Consider the following 20,025-nt stretch of genomic DNA (forward strand, 5'->3'; position numbering starts at 1 on the left):
CTTGTTTTACATATTTACTGGCAAGCACTTGAACAGTTCTCTATTTTATTATAATACTGGTTTTCCCCCTCACCCCCCACAAGTCCTTCTGAAAGATTTTTTTTTAAATGTACAGCAAATAGTTAAAGCTGCAATCCAATAAAGCATCTAAAACGCCTAGTACAAGAAGAGGATTTTTCCCCCTCCCTTCATGGACTCAAGTCCACATTCTGAGTGGTATAGCCAATTTTCATATTATTTTTACATAAATGCTAGACAAGCATGTCTGCATTGCTAACCTGGATCATGAAGATGAGAGTGCACAGAATGTACGTGTGCATATGTGCATGTGCACGTGCATAAACATTTTAGTGGGTGGTCCACCATTTCAGTTCTATTTTACTAGTTAAGTACTGTATGCAAATATAAAAAAATATATATATAGGATTTCAGATTACATCAAATAATAAAGCATTTTCTCTCTCAAATCATAAATGTGTTAGCAGAATAAAACAAAACAATGCTCTATTTAGGCATTTCCTTTAAATGTATTGTTCCAGCAAAACCAGATTTAATTAGAGAAACAGCATTTTAAAGGCTACTGCTTTATAACACATCTTGAAAATGATGGGGGGTTGCAAGTGAAAATACTACTCTCATTTAGCTCAGTGGTTAAAAAAAAAAAAAAAGGATTACCCTTATACATGCTAAACATTTTTCTTTTTTTTTTTTCTTTATTATGGATTGAGACAATGGGGAAATCTTATATCTTCACTACAGTTCCAAGGCCATACTAATCAGGTGTAATTTTTAATAAACACTGACTGTTTGGTGCTCATTCGAGATATTTCATTAGGAGGTTATTCATTTAAAATAAATGTTTCAACCACATCAAGCTGTAACCTTTCTTGAAATGTAAATGAATGGTTTAAATGAGAAGATTAATAAAGAAGGGATGTTCCAATTCCAAGCATGGCATGCTATGTATTTTTAAATTTGTCTATGCCAGATGCTGTCAGTCAGAACAAAAAACTGTCCAAGCAGACAATCTGTGCGTCTGAATGTTGATCATGTTGGAAAGTAAAGGGGGAGGGGGGAGAGAGTGTGTCAAGGATTCATGGTCCTTCATCTTTGCAGTAGAGCAAACACGTCTCTCAGTATAACGACAGACAGCTGCTTCCACTTTCTAATGTGCCCTAACTTAGATCACTGAAAGAATTGTCAGCACTCAGAGAAACACACAAAGATAACACAGCCAGCTGCCATGAAGGGGGAAACAGCACAGCTCAGAAGAAATGGGATTTGTTCCATTTGCATGATGCTGGCTCCCTTGGGCCCCTTTCTTTCAAATCCAAAGCACAAAAGACAACACTTAACATATTTGCTTAAAGATGACAACCTCATGTTGATTTCATTTGGATGTAACAGTGTCAGGATTACAGATATAAGAATATATTATATCTGTAACGGAGACTGACAAATGTATCCATCAGTGAAACTGTCTGATTCATCTGCTTATACAGCCATTTTACCATCCCAAGGGTGCCATCTAAGTAGTAACTTTAGAAGACTGAAGGTCTAATTTTATTACACCACATTTCAACCTACTAAACAATATTATTTCTAAAATAGATCATTTTTATTGGAAGTCTCCCTGATGAAAAATCCAGTAGACACCAGAGAATTTATGAACTGTATGGGTCCTTTGAACTCAATATACTGCCCATTTTAAGCAACTTTCTTTACACACAATCAAAACCTGAACTCAAATAATTGAAATTGAATTAAAACCACAGATAATAATGGTGCCTATTTTAATATTACATCATAGTCTGTAGCGATTTGAATGTCTGCTGATTGTCAGTCCATCGCTTTTTAGAGTGCTTCTTGTTACAGTTCTGTATCTATAAAGTTTCTCCAATAGAAAACCTATAATTAATTATTTTTCTTCAATATACTTTGACCAGCTACACAACCTAATTTTTGGTTGAGGTTTTCATTGGGCACTCCAAAAGTCACATGGAAATGACTGACAGTCAAACACGTCCCTCATAGTATTGCGCTCAGCGGCAGAAAGAGAAAACCAAACTAAAGGGTGCAGATTTGCAAGATCGCCTCTCAGCAGTTTTATGGACCAGCCTCTATTTTAACCAGATGAAACAATTAGGCCGTGGTCAGACTCCCTCTAGTTTCAAATGCATTACAGTGAACTGTCTGATGGCACAAGTATCCCCCCACCATCCCAACACCAACAAATGACTCTGCATAATGCTCCCTACATTAACTGCTTTGTCTAGAGGAACTCAAAACTGCTTGTTGCTATCTGCTGCCACCAAGAACTGCACTGTAATTCACTAGATTGAAGTTGTTTTGTAAAATGGAGTTAACTGCTGTACGTGGAATTTCAGCACAGCAGATGGTTACCAATCATTATTTTCAATTTGTTTAGTTTCAAGCATTGGGCTGTTTGGGAGGAGCAGTAAGCAGGACAGGAATGGAGAGAGCAGCGAGGTTAGATGCACTGGCTTGCAATGCAAGTCATGCTAGGTGGCAAAGCATTAAAAGGAGGGGAAAAAAGTCTCTGCTCAGAAGAGCAGTAAAGCTAAACAACAAAAAAAAATTAAAAAACAGGAATGGATAAAAACCAGATTTTATATACAATAATAGACAAAAAATAAGAACACAACATTTGAAAAGGGGCCAATCTATCATTCTCTGTTCAAGAGTTACATTTTAAATATTGGAAATAGACTTGAAAGTTTCCAAATGTAAATTGTCTCTATCCACAATTTGCCATCATTCAAATTTGAATCATGCTCTACTTTAAGTTGTCCAGTTGTTGAAATGGAAAAGGAACCATTTATGGACAAGTGCATATGACCAGAAATTAGGCTGTAAATATCTGGGCTGGGCCATTATTGTAGTCAAGAAACATCTGGGGCTGAAGCTGAGGCTAGGCCCCACTCCTTTTGTGTTCATGTAATTGCTTGGATGATTTATAACTTAGTGTCTATTAAAAATGATTTAAAGAGATATTTAGAGCCTGAATTTTAAAATCAAGGTGGATTTGCTCATGCTTTCATTTGTTCAGAAGTAAAAAAAAAAATCCTTTGCTGTTCTTCTCCCCTGTCCTATGTTTAAGGGGTACAATGTTCCACCACAAGGACAAAATTCACATTTTTCTATATTCAGACAAAAGACATGACACATACACTTCCAGTAACTAAAGTCAGTGACCTGTCATTTAGCTTACATTGGACTTGCTTGGTGCTTTAATATTCCCCAGGAAAATTGACTTTGAATTATTTTCCCAATAAATCTTTCTTTTTTTTTGTTGTAAATCCTATAAACTATATCAATATATTCACATCATATTCCTTTGTTCCTGCTATTTCGAACCATTCAAGACTCAGTTAGCTCTGCCTGCCACCACAATGCCACAGGTGATGTGGGCAGAGCCTCTCCATCAGGTATCCCACTGGTACCCAGGCACTGTGTCCCTTAGGGGGACATCTGTGGCTCTAGGACTTGCTCGCTTCCCCCCACTAACTTCAACACAGCCTGATTTTGTTTTGGCTTCTAGAACAAGCTATAAAAGCAACAGATTTGACAGGGGAGAAGAGAAAGGCTGAGGATACTTAGGTTTGGAGGACAAAAGTAAGGGATATACTTGGATGATACCAATCATCTATTAGCAGTTATCAAAAAAAGAATGCTCCCTCTCAGGCAGAACAGCAGGCCAGTGTCTGACTGTAAATAACTATGTCATCAAAAAACTTGGTTATTTAAGACTGAACAGATATCCTAACTATACTTCCAACCTACTTCCATGACAGTGGAAGCTTATTCTAAGAGTACACCCAACCCTGCAGAGAGCAGGTTTGTAAAGGAGTTGATAATGACACCCTCCAAGCGTTACACCTCCTTTTTTTGTTGAGGTTTCAGTATGTTGGGCAGTTTTACTGAAGAGCTCCACCCCACAGCGTGGAATGAAGAGCCAAGTTTGCAAACCTGGGTGTGTGCCAAGGCTGAAGTGACACACTAGTGACTGCCTCAGCCCCCTGGGAAAAAGTGGATTAGATGAATCACAAAACAATGTCACAGTTATTTCTCCACTAAGTTAACTGTCCGTTGGTCACAGGTGATGAAGACATAAAAGTTTGACGTAGCACTTCCACAGATTGTACTCTGTCTTGGAAATTTTTCCCCTGCATCTCCATAAACTGTCATTATTCTCAGACTAACAAAAACTCTTTGACATTTTAAAGCAATGAAAAACTTTGGAAATGGGATTGCTTCAATATGGCAATATACTCCCTTAATTTTTCAAACTGTTCACAGGATGTTGTCCAACTTCCCCAATAAAATCTAGTACCACCCATAAAGCAGATACTATACACTTCATAACCAAACAACTTTTATTTTAATTATTTTTGAAGAAAAGGTTAGGAAATGGGAACTGAGCATAGCAAGGTGACCTACAAAATAAACAAGACCACAACCTTCCTCCATTTTTATGTTGCACAGAAACATAGAAACCCAACAATGACGTAAAGCTTTATTGCTCATCATTAAATATGTAGCTAAAATGCTGTATATATGGTATTTCTCAAGCAGAAATTGCCCAGCTTATACCACTACTAAGAAAAGTTGTCTACATGGTTAATGACACTCTGCAGCGAATTTTTCTTCAATACACATTTCTCCCTAAGCACAGAGTCTTAGAACAAAACTGAACTACAGACTGGGGCATGTCTTTATTTCTGGTGTCAAATCCAGGAATACTTGCTTTTTTTTTGTTCTACATGAGGACATCTAAGGAAAATTCAAAGCAGGCCATCAGATTAATTTAAATTATTGAAAAGCTGATTGCTAATAGTGACGGATTAAAGCAGAGAATCACAGTGAACTGGAGAACAAGTATGACTCCACATAAATATCAACATTAGTAATATTCATCTATAGGAGAATAAAAAGCTGTGCTATGGCATCTCACAAAAGAAAAGGGTTGAGCAACTGAACCTATGTGACTGGAGTAGAATTAACTAGGTTTAATCCCACCTGGATTATTTATTATCCAGATTTTAGTACATAAGGAATTTTAGTACCTAATTGTGAAAGTCTCAAATGCTCTGCACTGGCTTTAGTAGTCTTTACTACAGCAAAGAGCAGTATATACCTAAAGAAACACCTGTACCAGGTGAAGAAATATCTGCAAGTCAGCAATATAATGGATTTGAGCCTACTTTAACAAAGATCACCACCAGGGGAAAAGAAAAAAAAAAGGCAAATACAGAAACATTTCCCAGATTAAAGAAGGAAAAAGAAAAGTAAATCACTATAGCAAAACTCCAGGAAAATAAGGAATACAGATATTTTTTAAAATGCAACAAGTAGAATTCTCTTTGTAGGTACCAGCATTAAAACTTTGTGCAGATGATAGTGTGGGTGAGGGTCTGGCAGAGCAGATTACTGCTGTGCCCTCTAGAGGCTGGATGTCTGGCCAAGGAACTGTTCAGCAACTACTAAAACACAGATCTAGTGCTGGTAGTGGAAGCTACCAGCACTAGATCTGTAAGTACAGCCTCCTGGTCTTACCCTGCCACTGTTAAACTCTTGTATTGAAATGTAGTAAACAGAAAAATTGTGAGCTTGTAAAACACAGAAAACTGCTATTCTGCATGGTTTTACTGACATCATGACCATATTTTATGTGCTCTAATACACTGTAAGCATTAATACAGCAAACCAAACCTCTAAAGGATTTCTGTCAAGTATAAATGCATGCATAAACACAAGATATAATTGAAAAAGTCTTTGCTTAACGAGCTCATGGGAGCTTTGGCACAGTGCATAAAATGTAGATTTAAAATTTTGAGATGATACAGCAATTCTCATAGTTGAACTTTGGAATCAACATAAGAAAATAAAATCTATTCAACATCAATTAAGTAAGTTACTCTGACTATAACACAGAGACACACCCCACAAATAACAACAATGAATTTTTTTATCACTGGAATACTCAGGAAGTGTGGATATTTTTAAAGGCAAAAACATCTCTGGGTAAAACTAGGGTCAAATTTTGCATTGGCAGTAAGTAAAAAGCTCTAAAATACCTAGTCAATCATACACTAGTCGAAACACAGTCCACAGAGCACTTAATAGCTCAGCCCAACAAACGCATCACCAAGTGGAATTTGGTGGACAAATGCAAATGGATAGATTTTTTTTTTCCTTAAATCATACATTATTTTTTATCCTTATTATGTTACTACCAAGCAAGTAAGTCTTATTACAGCTAACCAGGAAACTTTCTTGCCTGAAATCCAGCATTGAAGTACCCTCACCATTTCAGAAACCATACACTAGTAAATTATTTTAAAATATAACAGTAATCTCTCCTGAAAACAGTAATCCTATAAGAAACATGCACAAAGTTTCCTTTCCTTCAGTGCCTTCTTACCATGTAATGAACATATTAATAGCTATGCAGTCAGTTTTTTGTTTAAAAATTTAGAAAATATCCCAATTTGATACCTGGGTTTTTTTCTGTTTGATATAGTAAAAAAGAAACACCAGAAGAAAAATATTTATTTTCTCCTCTAAAAGCATAGTTAAATGATAAGTTAATACCTTTCATGAAAACTTCATTATTGTAACTACACAATACCTATTTATACTTCATTTTCTTGTAGAAATTACATTATACAATGTGGCATATAATCAGTTCTGAGTGGGGGTAGGAGAGACCCAGTCGTTAACTACGACTAAAATGACCAGTTTTCCAGTGCGCTTGTCTTCTAATTAAATTAAGTGTGAGGCACGGTCATTGAGATGTGCCATAATGACTTGCTTGAAAGTTTTTTTCCCTTTTGCTTCCCTCCCCCCCCCCCCTTTGCTTATTAGAATAGCTTACACCTTTCAAAACTAGAACAGCGTAGTGGCGGGGAGGGAAGAGAAAAAATGCTTTTGGCAGATGCCATGCCAAGACACACATTACTCACCATCCTTCCACCCACAGTCAGGAACACAGCTCATCTATTTCTTAGCTCCTTCCACTAACTCAAACACTCAGTATTACACCTCAATTGCTATTTCAAAAAGACAAGCCTCTTAATGACAAAGTAGGCTGCCATTTTATTAGCAGCAAAATAAATACAGCTGTAGTGCTCAACACTGCATCAAGCTACAGTGATGCCTGTATTTACTCTCAGCTGTTAGGGATTACACCCAAAACCAGTTCTGTTCCAGAACAGCTTCCAGCTGAGCGTCTGACAATGCCAGTGTACCCAGGAGATGAGATCCAGGAGCATGTTGAGTGGGCACAAGTTTCTCCTTACTTTATGGCTAATATTTTCTATAAGATCTGACTTAGAGAAGAAATAATTTATTGTAGCAGGGGTGCTTATCTTTACAATAAACTACTACAGGTCACCTGGTAGAGGACACAACAGATATTAAAGTGATTATAGCCTTGGTCTTAGTCAGAAGATAGAATTACATATGTGTTGGTAGTGATGTCAGTAAAACCATGCAGAATGGCAGTTTTCTGTGTTTTAGAAGCTCACTATTTTTCTGTTTACTGAATTTCAAATACAAAAGAGTTGCACAGTGTCAGGGTAAGACCAAGAGGCTAGGAACGAAGAGGAGGGGGTGCTGGGGGATGCAGGTAGGTAGAGAGAAGGCACAGAATGGCTTTGAAAAGCCAGGAAGGAGAGATTCTATTTCTCTGCAATGGGTTTGTATCAGCCAGGCTTAAATAATGGTATTGCAAATTAAGGCCCAGGGGAATTTAGAGCATACAAGTAAGCTTTTGTTCTCCAAACTCCAAAAGGTATGTGGGAGATTTGGGAGTTTGTTTCCATTTAAATGGCATATGTGTTTCTAAACAATAAGTTAAACTTTTTTGCTCTTTTTATTGCACAGCCTTGCTGATTCAGTACCTGTTAGGAAAGATAGTATTCCCAACCAATGTAGCAACAACTCTTCCAATAACAATTACCTGTTACTGTACTTATCACTTTCATTTACTTGCCTTCAGAACTTCTGAACAAGGAAGAAAGCAACAAATCTAATGTAATAAACCTCACAGGGAATGGGGAAGGAGGATGGGAGGTGGGGGAAGCACCAGATCGAAAGAAGAGTACGGGTAAAAGTCATTTGAAGGGATGCAAGCTTTCCAGTGTAAACACAGAAGCTAATTAGTATGTTGTGATTTTAAAACATATTCTGTTACCAGAAAGCAAAATAGAAATCTGTACCAAAAAAAAAAAAAAAGTCTTGCAAGAAGGTGGACAAAAATGAAGGCACACACAGTCAACACACCTCCCTTGCCCCCACCCCACACACATACATACATTTTGTACAGATACAAAATTGGGTTAGTTTTCTGTAAATAGGCTTAGCTCCTGTAAATGTATCTCAGGATTTTAGGTGTACTTTTTCATATTGTAAGGTTTCTATATGAAACCAGTTTAATCTAAGTGCTTCTGATTATTATTAGAAACTCATTATTTGAGGACATCTATCTTTACAGTAACTATGCACCATTAAGGAGCACAGTGCCCATAATTGTTTAAAAAAGCCATGAGGGGGAGGGGGAAGGGAGAAGGATCAGGAGGAGGGAGAAGATAACTAAGGAAGATTTTGCAATTAGAACAGCCTCATCTACTCTGCATTTTGTTCCTTGGAATATCTACACAGGAACAAACAGTATAAAGTTTCCTCTGAACAAAATCACAAATGAATCATTCCTTATACCTTTATTAATGCATGTATTTTTATCCTGATGAATTTAAAATGCGTTTTTACAACTACTAGGAAAAATTAAAAGCTCTGTTTCTTCTATCATACAGCATTAATACCTCAAGAGGGAGACTGGAACATTTAAGAAGTACAAATAAAGCTAATGCCTACCATTTTCCGGGGAAAGTCCTTATAACACCTAGCATCTGAAATTTGCTGCACACCTGCATATCCAAAGTCAATAGAAATTGCAAGGACTCTGTGCTTCTGATAACCAAGCCCCCAAAAATGGAAAGCTGAATTACACTTTCTGAGATGCAATACTATTTGTGATGTTATCTCAGCCACTCAGACCCTTCAAGCTCAAGCTGCAGCTGTTGTAATGCTATGAAACAGAGAGGAACATTCACTTTAGCCAAAAAGGACTTGCCTGTCATGAATGAAAGTAGTGAATTCTACAATTTCTAAGCAGATGACATCCTGGGGAAGTGGGGGTGGGGTGGTGTTTGCTAATTACTCAATAACAAAACATCTTTCCTTAATTAATGCTGAAAATTATTACTGCAAATAAATACTAGTATCCATTTGTTATTCTGTACCGTATGGATAACATATTATAATAGAATTATAACTGAATATTTCTGACTAGTGAAAACTTTAAAAATGTCATGCATTAAGGCACTGTTTATTCACAGTCTCTATAAGCACACAATGAGATATATTTTACCTACATCTAACTTTAAAAAACAAAGGCTTCTGATATTTATTGAACCATGTGTTTCAACAAATATGTCCTCTGCATATTAAGGTGTGCCTTTGATATGACTGCCACACTGACAAATGCTAGGGGCTCAATAATGACAAGTGCCTCATACCCCTCGTTACGTTGGGTTTACTGGCATTAATCTGAATAACACTGCTTGATGGGATGACCATGGTTACTATCACAGTTCATGTTATCACTCAAGTTTTTTTACACTGAAAGTGGAAAAATAAATCAGTGTTGTAGTATAAAGAATGCCTACACAGGACAGGAGTGTGAAATACAATGAATGAAAGCCTAAGAATAAAATGAAAATCAATGATTAAGAAAGGTTAATTGTAGCATGAACAGTTTCCAAAATACACTTATTACTGCTTTTATTGAAGGCAAAGAGCAAGAAATAAAAAATTATCAGAAATTCTATGAACACATGAAAAATCATTACCTCTAAAATTAAATATCTGCTTATTTATTGTATGCTCAATACAGTACCACTATAGTTATGAAGTTGATATAAAGCCTTATGATACAAAGACCTAACATAAATAAACACAAAACCACTTAATTTTGTAAATCAAGTGTTCATTTACTTGAAGAGCTAATAAATTTATAGTCTTCTTCCATATAAAAATAACACAATGTTTATGGTTTAAATTTGATGATGTTTAAACCTAACAGTTCTCTGACTGAATGAAGATAACCAGTTCACAAATTATCACAGGTGACTTGGAGTCTACATTTTTATAAAAAAAAGCACAGACTATTTTAATTTCTCTACTTTAATAATGCAGATGACCTATCTATTAAGCTTAAAGATCTTCAGCAAACTCCATATGTATATTAAATAAAACAATTTCATAGAATGCAAAAAAATTAATAAAAACATTGTCCAAACTGAGTTTTCATGTGGCCACATTGCACTGTTATTTTAGAGCTGCAAGGGGAAACAGAATTGTATCCACATACTAAGAGTATATTTCTACAATACTGTACCAGTCATGTGGTCCACAAATGCCAACAACAAGGGACTGAAAATAGGATCAATTCTTTTCTTTCTCAGAAACAATCTTGTAAGCATCTGAGTTCCCAAAGACATAAAAGAATAGTTACTTTTCTGAGATCTTTTGATATTGCTCTTCATGGTGGAGCTATCCACAAGTGATGGGAAAGATCTCTTTTGAAAGTAAATGGTGCCCCTTCAAATGTGTTCAGAAACATCTTTGCTGTTCCTTTCTCTGTTTCTCAAGTTTAACTTGAAAAGGATGCTTGATTTTTTAAAATTTGGTTTAGGTATCACAATGGGATACCTAATATCAGTCGGTGCTTGCAAACCTTATTCTTCCAGCATAGAATCTAGCTGTTTCTTTCTCTGTGTCAACACAGGAGGCTGAAGTAATCAGACAGGTCTAAAGAACACAGAGGATGTTAACCTGCACTTTCTCAGAATCTGGGATGAGTAGGTTCATACTTTCAAGATGCCCACACTGAGCTATAAGGCATATAAATAGCTACTTTCACCTAAAAGCACAGCTATCATAGCAGTTTGTACAGTAGGGCTAGAAGTTAATAATATTTTAAATGTCAATATTGATACTATTGTCATGGATTAATAATTTCTGTATATCATTTTATCATTCCCATCCACCCCTGCTGTCATTCAGCAATATAAAGCAATTTTTGGCTCTTGCCCTCGCCATGTCTCCAGCAGACAAGCACACAAAATCAGTTGTACTGTCTAGGAATGTCTTTGCAACACTACAGTTTAAGTTTCATTCGGTGATAATTCAAGCTCGCTGTATAAGGCTTTTTAATTAATAACTTGCTTGTATGCTAGAATGGAAGAGACAAAAAGGAAAAAACATCTCAGATGAAAATAGAGATGTTAATTTCTAACATATTAAAAGGCAAACAGCTGTTATTCTAAATCAGGAAAAAAAAAACCCAAAATATCTTAAATGAAAGCATAAAGATACATTCCCTGCCACAAACCCCTGTGACCCACCAGGTTCAGTCCTTTCTCCCATCTCCTCTTAATATTCATTTACAAATTCCCTTCAGAGTAGTAAGAGTTACGCAAACATGCCTTCATGTGTCCCTTAAGCATTTTATCACACTGAGGAAGAGAAACAAAAAGTCCAATTGTGACCTGTATCAGAAAATCATTCATTCAGATCCTGCTTAATTAGATGTGAGACTGTTATCTTACTTTATGAAGTCTGACCACAGTATGGTCTTACTGCTAAAGTATTAATGCAAATAAGATACATATGACTCAAACAAAGTTATCATCACCAATCTATAACCAGCACGACACATGCATACATTCTAAATATCACACAAAATAAACCGTGACATACATCTTCATACACTGAGCTCATCTCCAGAAGATGAGCCACATGCTTTAGCAAGGAGTACAGAACAGATTAAAAGTGGAAGACAGAAGGGTTAAAAATGAACAACAAAAAGTCCGGGTAATACGTGATTTCAAGGAATCTAGAACAAAAATGTACTTACATCACCAAAATTTGTGATCATATCAACATAATCTCAGCATTGTGTCCACATACCTTTCAGGGTATTTGAAATTTAACAATACGCTAGCAGTAGCTACACAGTAAAAAACTGAGAAAAGAGTTTCTCAGTTGCAGTTAAATAATGACTGGTAATTGCTAATTCAGTGTTTCATGGCATATCAGACTAAACACTTGATAGACTATTATAGAAGAAAAAATTTTAAAAATTAGCCAGTGGCATGACAGTCATCTGTAGCTACATTATTTTTAATTACAGCCAAGATACACAAAACTTTTTCCCCCTCTGCAGAAAAATGGTTTAAAGAACAAAGTTTTAGTCCATTATTCAAATAATGTATGGCTGTTCTTTCTATTGTACAAATACAATAGCTTTTGTAGCAAGGAGTGTTGCTTATATGATTAAAGAGATAGTTGAGTGTTATGATATGTTTGACAGGTACCGTTCCAAGCACTATCGGAACAGACACACAATACTGTTATTAACATTCTGTGTGTGCCGATACCTCATAGCAACAGAGCTCGGCAAAACGAAAGCACACACTCCACATTTTCATCACTGCAGACGTTTCCGTATGCCCTTAATCAGTGGTGCTTTCTGCAGATTACACTTTTTTGTATTCATCCCGTTCCAAACAGACCTGTCAAAGCCCAATCTCTCCCTCAGTTGCTCAAGATTTTGGTAACCAAGACTGACCAGCTATCTTTCTTTCCATTTGCACTCACTTGTCACACAGCAGGGCCAACCCCAACAGGTATTTAGAAGCAACAGTAGTGAAGTCCACTTGTGCTTAGTAGATTGCTGAAAATACAAATTATCTTCCAAGAAACATTATATATATATATATATTCTCTTCAACACGCCAGTCGAGGGGATGGCAGGTACAATTATTAAAGGTATGAAAGACTTAGATTTCCTCTGACCTCCATTACACCTCCGGTGTAGGATTCCCTGCTCCTTGAAGGGTAAGACTGTATTTGACTGTATACAGTAACATCTGGCAAGTGGTTGCCTCTGTTTTTCTCTAGTAGCTACCATCCTTTAAAGGAATACAGTTTCATTAAGGGAGATCTGTATGTTGTTTTGATTGAGAGATTACCTTTTTCCCTTTTCTTTTCTTTCTTTTGTTTATTTAAGAAAAAATAAAAATTGAATGATCTTAAGGAATTTTCTTTATACTCGTATTTCTCACACACTCTATAAAAATATCATTGCCATAGGGTGAAAAGGTCGCATACCTCACCGAAATGGAGCCAAGTACTCCCGTAAGGCTTTTCACCTGGAAAATATTCCTGTAACTAATTCTATTTACTGGATTTTTAAAATTATTATTTTAGCAACAACAACAAAAAAAAAACAACTCTGGGCCTTTTCCCAGCTGAGAGTTCCCTGAAGTCATCTTTCCCATAAGGAAGATAAGTTTTCACTTAGAGGATAGCATCTCTAGCAGCAAGATTTTAATACTCTGCAACAATATCAGGGATACGCAATCCTGAATTTACAGCTCTTCAAATTGCTTTTATAGCTATACTATTCATTTCGGATCAGATGCTTATCTAAAATTCCATACATCCATAATATCTAATTTAAAACAGCTTCCAATGACTCAAAGAACAGTACTGGGAAAAAAAAACCAAAAAAAACCAGACAAGCCACCACAAACAAAACAAACAAACAAACAAAAAAGCCACCGCGGTCCATATTCTGGGAGCTGTAAATTATTTTATCTTTTTAAAGCTAAATATTTTTTACACCAGTTAAGGATTGGGCCCAATAGGAACAATTCCACTTCAAACTTCACTTTTTTCACCTCCATAGTACTGCTTCTCATCTGCTTTGTTACTAACACATGAGAATTTCTAATTAGCTTATTCCAAATTATTTTTACAGTTATTTTTATGTCTTATCAATAACTGAGGAGGAAAAAAAAGTGCTGATTTATCAATTAATCAAGCTTTATGGACATACAATACTCCTCAATACTTTAGAAATGTCTGCAGAACAATTTCCTCAAATCATAAGATCAATGAATCAATGTAAAACCCCAGTAATTAAATTTATCAACTTGGTATCAATACATCCAGCACTTTATGAAAGTATTGTGTGAAGTTTTTTCTGTTAACAGATATATTGATTGAGGGCAAAAAGCCAAATATTTCTATTATTAGATCTGGGGATGCAAGATCAAAACTCAGTCAGTCATAAACAACATACAAGTGTTTCATATAGACAGATCTCATGCTGATTTTTTACCATTAAACCCACTCCTAACAAGCAGATAAGCCTATTAATTGATGATTAGGACTACAGAAAGATCAGCCATAATATTCAATGCTTCTTGTATGCATTCATTGAATAAACTTATTGACAGGAACCATACAGAATAATTCTGGTCTAGGAATTATATTTTAAAAAGAAACTGAGCATCTAAACTACAGCAGGTGCCAAACCTTGTTCATGCAGCATAAAATATCCTTATTAAATTTTGAAACTAAAGCTTTGTATTTGAAAGAGATTCTCTCTCCATTGTATATAGCAGTTATTAATAGAGAGGTGAAAAATAAAGCCCAAAGAAGACCCCTCTAATAAGAGCCATAATAGAAACAAAACCAAGAAAACAAAAACACCATCCAAGTATTTTGCAGATCAATTTTTAAAGGGTTAGTATACAAACTATTCTGGAATATATTTTTAGTTGCTATCCCTTACTACATACACATAAGCAAGTAGGGCACAAAAGTTCATCAAGTACCATTTTTTCAATTATAATAAATTGAAGTAGTAGGGCTTTTTCTATCAAGAAAATAAACCACAAAAAATGTTTGCCTATGCTTAACTATAAAAAGCTTAAAGAACAGCTAATGATATAAGACTAGTCATTTTTTCCCATGAACTGTAGGATGAAAATATCAATAACAATACAATCTTAATATTTCTAAAATGCTGCTACAATAAGCAAACATTCCTGTACTTTCACAATGTTGCAATAAATAAAAACAATGCGAGTGAATAGTGAAGGTATCTTAATACGACGGGAGGAAATAACAACAAAACCTCCAAACCCACCAGATTCATGTAGGAGTCACATCCTGCTACAAACATCAAACAACAATGAGCCTTTATTACCATGCTATGATTCCTTCATTTCAAACATGATTAATTAGCAACTATAACACTCACCAAAACTCCCACCACGCTGCTGTTTGCTGCCTATTTTCAAATGGGTCTCTATCAAGTATTCATAAGCAGTTAATCTCATTTACGACACTGAAGAAAAGAAGTCAAAGCATCCTGCTTTAAGGAAGATTTCACTCATACCCTAGCCAAAAAAATTAAAAGCACGGAAAAGAAAACAGAAACCCAACAACCAAACACCAAACCCTTGTTTCAAAGGGATTCCTTTATAATCCAAACACAAACTTTATGCAAAATGAAAAACTTTTGAGTGAAGTTGCTAAACAATTAAGATGGTTGAAAATAGAGAAAGATAAAACATCCGTTTTAGACTTTGTTTTGGTCTTTTTTTTTTTTACTTGAAATCTCAACTTTACATTCAATTTGAAATACACTGCTCCTGTGGAGAATGAAAGCATGGTTAACGTGCTAAAAATGGATAGAAAATCAGAAGGGGAAGAGACACTTAGCAGTACTCTTAACATGTTTTAAGTTGTGCTAACAGATACCTTCAAATGTACCTTACTTGCTATAAACATTACTTTGGCAGTAAAAGAAACTTTGCTTCACAGGGATGAGAGGTGGAAACTGAGATTACAAATAGAAGAAGAAGAAACAAGTCTGAGAGGAGAGGAAAAAAATTGCCTTCTCAAGCACAACTCTATAAATACCATCAGAAAGACAACAAAAAAAGGTTCCATTGGAAAGCAACAGATGTATTCCTAAGCAAGAAAATATCCCTGACGAAATAATGCAGAGAGTCATACAGACAGGATCTTTAGAAGCCTGAAAAGAAATTGCCTGTGTGGCAAAGCTAAAGTTTCCACGTGAAAATAAAAACAAGGCAGAAGATCCGACACCTCCTTAGTTTACCAGCTGTTATATCAGAGATACTTGATGATTTTGTCACGCCCAGAGCAGAGCAATTTTTAAGTGCAAATCAGTCCTACTCTCTCCAGCTTTCTCAATTTTATAAATTTGGCATCAAAAACATCAAAGCAGCTTCCACTTCGGACCTAACTTTTAGAGGATCAATGTGACAAGTCACTGCTTGATAGATGTTTCTCTTGATAAACGACTTGTTCAAAAGAGACATTGTAGCTTTCATTTCCTGACCACAACACACTTTTAATTTGCAACAGCAGAGCTGCTCGAGTGTGACTAGTTCCCACTTCCAGTCTTTCAGGACTGTGGCACTGTCAGGCCACATGCATGGGCAAAACAAAAACTCAGAAAGAGATGAATTTGCAGAAAGAATTTTAGCAAAACTTTTCCTCAAACAGGAACCTGATTATGTTTGATTTCTCCTAACAGTGGGCTCTTTAACACCCCCTCCCAATCACCCTCAATCCTTAACATTTTAAGGGAAGCGAGGAAAGAGAGAAGTCATATTGAAAATATATACTTAAGCACCATAGAATATATATAGCTGCCTAACAGTATCATGTTTATTATACATACATATATTACTGCTACTATAATTATTATTATTATCTAGGAATTGCATTTAACAGTCCGAACCGTCCACACCATCCAATTTCAGCTCTCAGCATACTGTCCGATTCCCGATTTAAAATTTATAAATGTAATATCCTCCTCATCACAAGCAGCAGTCCAATCTGCTCTGAATATATATTACAGCTTTAACATCACAGAGGGAAATCTCCCATCTGGCAATCACATTTGCTCCAACAGCTCTAGGAAAAAAAAAAAAAAAAAAAAAAAAAAGCTCCGCTCTCGCTTGCTTGCTCTTCTCCTTAAAACATTTCTCAGAGCAAATTATGTGCATCTAAAATAAACAGTTGCCTTATTGATCGTTCCAAAGTCAACAAGTTCTAAATGCAAAACGCAATCAGATCATTTCCATCATATATCACCTGGGATATGTTTAGCCATACAGTCACCTACAACATCAAAATAGGAGTGTACATTGTGCAACTGTCTCTCAATTTTTTTCTTGCATTCAGATATGTTATTACGAGAGATCATCAGCCACACACACGGCAGACCTCCCCCTTATCCCAAACACACACACGCACACACACATGCACACTCTCTCTCTCTCTCCTAGGGTCTCTCTCCATTTGTATTCATTACTCTCACACACAATTAAAAGTGAACATACCCCCTTTTTGGTTGCACAAAACAGACACAGTCACTTTTGTTGTTACTTCCTTAGCCTTAACTGCATACCTAGAGGTGCATCTACTGCACCACAAGAAGCTCTATTGAAATTCCCCATGCTCCATTTTATCTGACTTTTTTGGAGGAAGGGGCAGCGTGGGGGTCTGGAGAGTGACCATTAAAATAAAACCAGTTTCAGCACCCGATTATTTCATTCTGTTAAGTATTGAGAGCAGAGCAGTGTGAACCAGACACTTGTAAACTGAGCATAAAATGCTCCTTATTAAATTGTATTAAGCATTCGGCCACAACAGTAATTTTGTTTGTTTACATGTAAAACATTCCCTCACCCCACATCAGTTGTAATCTCTAGCAGCTGATTAGGCTGAAAGTAAAAGAGAGAAAAGCAGCTGGAGTTTAAATAACTACTAAAAAATATTAGTTTGCAAAAGGAAAAGATGCATTTTAGGCATGTATGTACGAGCATATAGATGTGTAGGTGTATATATTCATTGCTACACGTTTTTACCCTCTCCACTCGCCGAGTTTTACTAATTTACATACCATTGGAGTTCAGTGGTGTGTATAGTGCACTGCTGGTAACATGCAACTTCAGGTTTTACAACTGAGATCAATACAATGGACAAAACTAATGCCATAATCGAAGCAGAAACGATAAACAAATGATAGCAAGAGAAAAAAATGCTTATATATACACAAGAAAATATACTAATAAACATTAGGTATTTATTACAAAATATTTGCATGCAGAGTCCTCAGTGCGTTATCATGCTATTTAAATTTGTCTTTGCTATTTAGATGCAAAGGAAGTAGATCCCAAAACGGACATACCATAAACACTGGTGCTACTGATCATTTCTTGCTGGCAGCACAAAAAGCTGAATTGGATTTTTCACAAGCAGGAATTCCAAAGGTTGCTTTTCATTAAAGCCACTTTTCCTCTCAGCTATCAAATGTCACTGCCTTGAAACGTGGGCCCTTTCGTCAGGTATTCATTTAACCTACATGCATATAATTAAGTGGGAAAGCAACATCAACAAAAAGGGGATCTCAGATCACAAGAGAAGAAAGAAAGGGGGGAAAAAAAGCACATGACCAGGAATGCAAGTCCATGTCAATTTCACTCACTCCCATTGAAACTAACAAGAGCTCCAGGGAGGATAGTAATAGGATCAGTGGATTGTATATACCATTAAATTATACATCTTTCTCTCCCTCCTGAGCCAACAATACGCCCACCACGCTGTACCCCCTCCAAGATGATGTGCTTACATTTTACTGCAACAGCTCCTCTGACATACTCGTGCCCCCCCCTCCCACCCCAAGCCAAGACACAGCAATTTAAACCTAACTTTTGTTCTGCGAGATTCTTATTTGCACTTATTTGGTCAGAAGTTAGTTGCCTCAATGTCCAGACCCGCGTTACCTGCAGTTTATTATTTTCAAAGCAACTTAAAAATAAATCCAATTAAGAGGAGGAGGAGGAGGAGGGAGGGAGGGAGCTTGCAATCGCGAACTCTTAATCTGCCTACTATTGTTGGCAATGATCAAGGAGGAAAAACCATGCACTACGATTGTATATCTGTACTTTCCAGACTACGATCAGGCAAGCAGACCGGAGTGCTTAGTATTAGAAAACGACCGCAAATTAGGCAAAATATTTAGGGCACGAACGGGCAATTAATACGCGGCTGTATCGGAGATTTTTAAGATTTAATAAAATTTAAAACGATGGCAGGGAGACTGGGGGGGGGGGAGGGAAAAAAAAAAAAAGATCCTCTTACCTGGAGATTTGGTACAAGAACCCGATAGGTTAGAGTAGCATCGATCCGATGTGTTTGCTGATGAATGGGGGCTCGGGTTAAGTGAAGGTGCCTATGATTTGAAATCATTCCAAGTTTTTGAAGGGAAGACTGACTGCAGCCTCTGCCATGTTGGAATTTCAAACCCAAAACAGCTGCTTTGCAAGGAGCCAGCATGCCAGCAGCTGGACGCCTGCGCAGAGCGCCGCCGAGCCAAATTCAAATCACTTTCACGCGAAGAGCCAAAGATCAGTTTTCAAAGGGGGAGCGGCGCGGGGGGCGGGGGCGCTCCGCGGTCCTGCGCGCCGGGGCCGCCGCTTCCCGCGGGGGCCGGCGGGGTGTCCGCGCCGCGGCTCCGCTCCCTCTCTCCGGGGCGGCGGGACCGGGGGCAGCGGGCAGCGGGCTCCCTCCGCGGCGGCGGCGGCGGCGGCGGGGCTCCCCTCGGGCGCAGTGGCGCGGGGCCGGGGCCTAGCGGCAGCCCGCGCCCGCGGGGCAGACGGGCGGGCTCCGGCGGCGAAGGTTCCCCCCAGCCGCGGCCGCCTCCTCTTCGCCACGGCCGCCCCGCGTCTCTCCGCCTGGGGCCGGCGGGGCGTCCCGGCTCGACCGGCAGCGGCCTACGCGGCTGCCCTGGCCGGCAGCTCCTGCGCCGCGTCCCCGGGCGGTCGGGCGGGCGGGCGGCGTCGGGGCTCGCTGGTTGCCACCGCCTGCCGCCCGAGGAAAATGGCCGGAGTGGAAGTGCCGTCCCGGCCCGAGCGGCGGCGGCGGGGCCGCGCAGCCGTGCCCTGGCCCCGCGCTGCTCCCGGGGAGCCCCGGCCGCTGCCCGCCGGAGCCCGGCTGCTAGCAGCCACGGAGAGGCAATCCCGGCAGCCGGCAATGGCTGAG

The 20,025-nt window shown here is 38.0% G+C and overlaps 1 protein-coding gene across 3 annotated transcripts in view; it reads right to left on the reverse strand.

The window, feature by feature from the left end:
• Positions 1–19,374, reverse strand: part of FIGN (fidgetin, microtubule severing factor) — a 101,174-nt gene extending 81,800 nt beyond the window's left edge. For 2 of the 3 annotated variants that reach the window (XM_018911476.3, XM_050976965.1), the window contains exon 1: positions 19,126–19,374. Coding sequence is in view for 1 of the 3 variants with exons in the window: in XM_018911475.3 (XP_018767020.1) it covers positions 18,173–18,197 (25 nt within the window). In the remaining 2 variants the exon portion in view is untranslated. Of the gene's footprint in view, positions 1–18,172; positions 18,343–19,125 lie in introns of all 3 variants that reach the window. The other variant, XM_018911475.3, reaches the window with a different exon arrangement.
• Positions 19,375–20,025: the final 651 nt, after the last annotated feature.

This window comes from Serinus canaria, chromosome 7 (genome assembly GCF_022539315.1).
Source record: "Serinus canaria isolate serCan28SL12 chromosome 7, serCan2020, whole genome shotgun sequence".
Classification (NCBI taxonomy): domain Eukaryota; kingdom Metazoa; phylum Chordata; class Aves; order Passeriformes; family Fringillidae; genus Serinus; species Serinus canaria.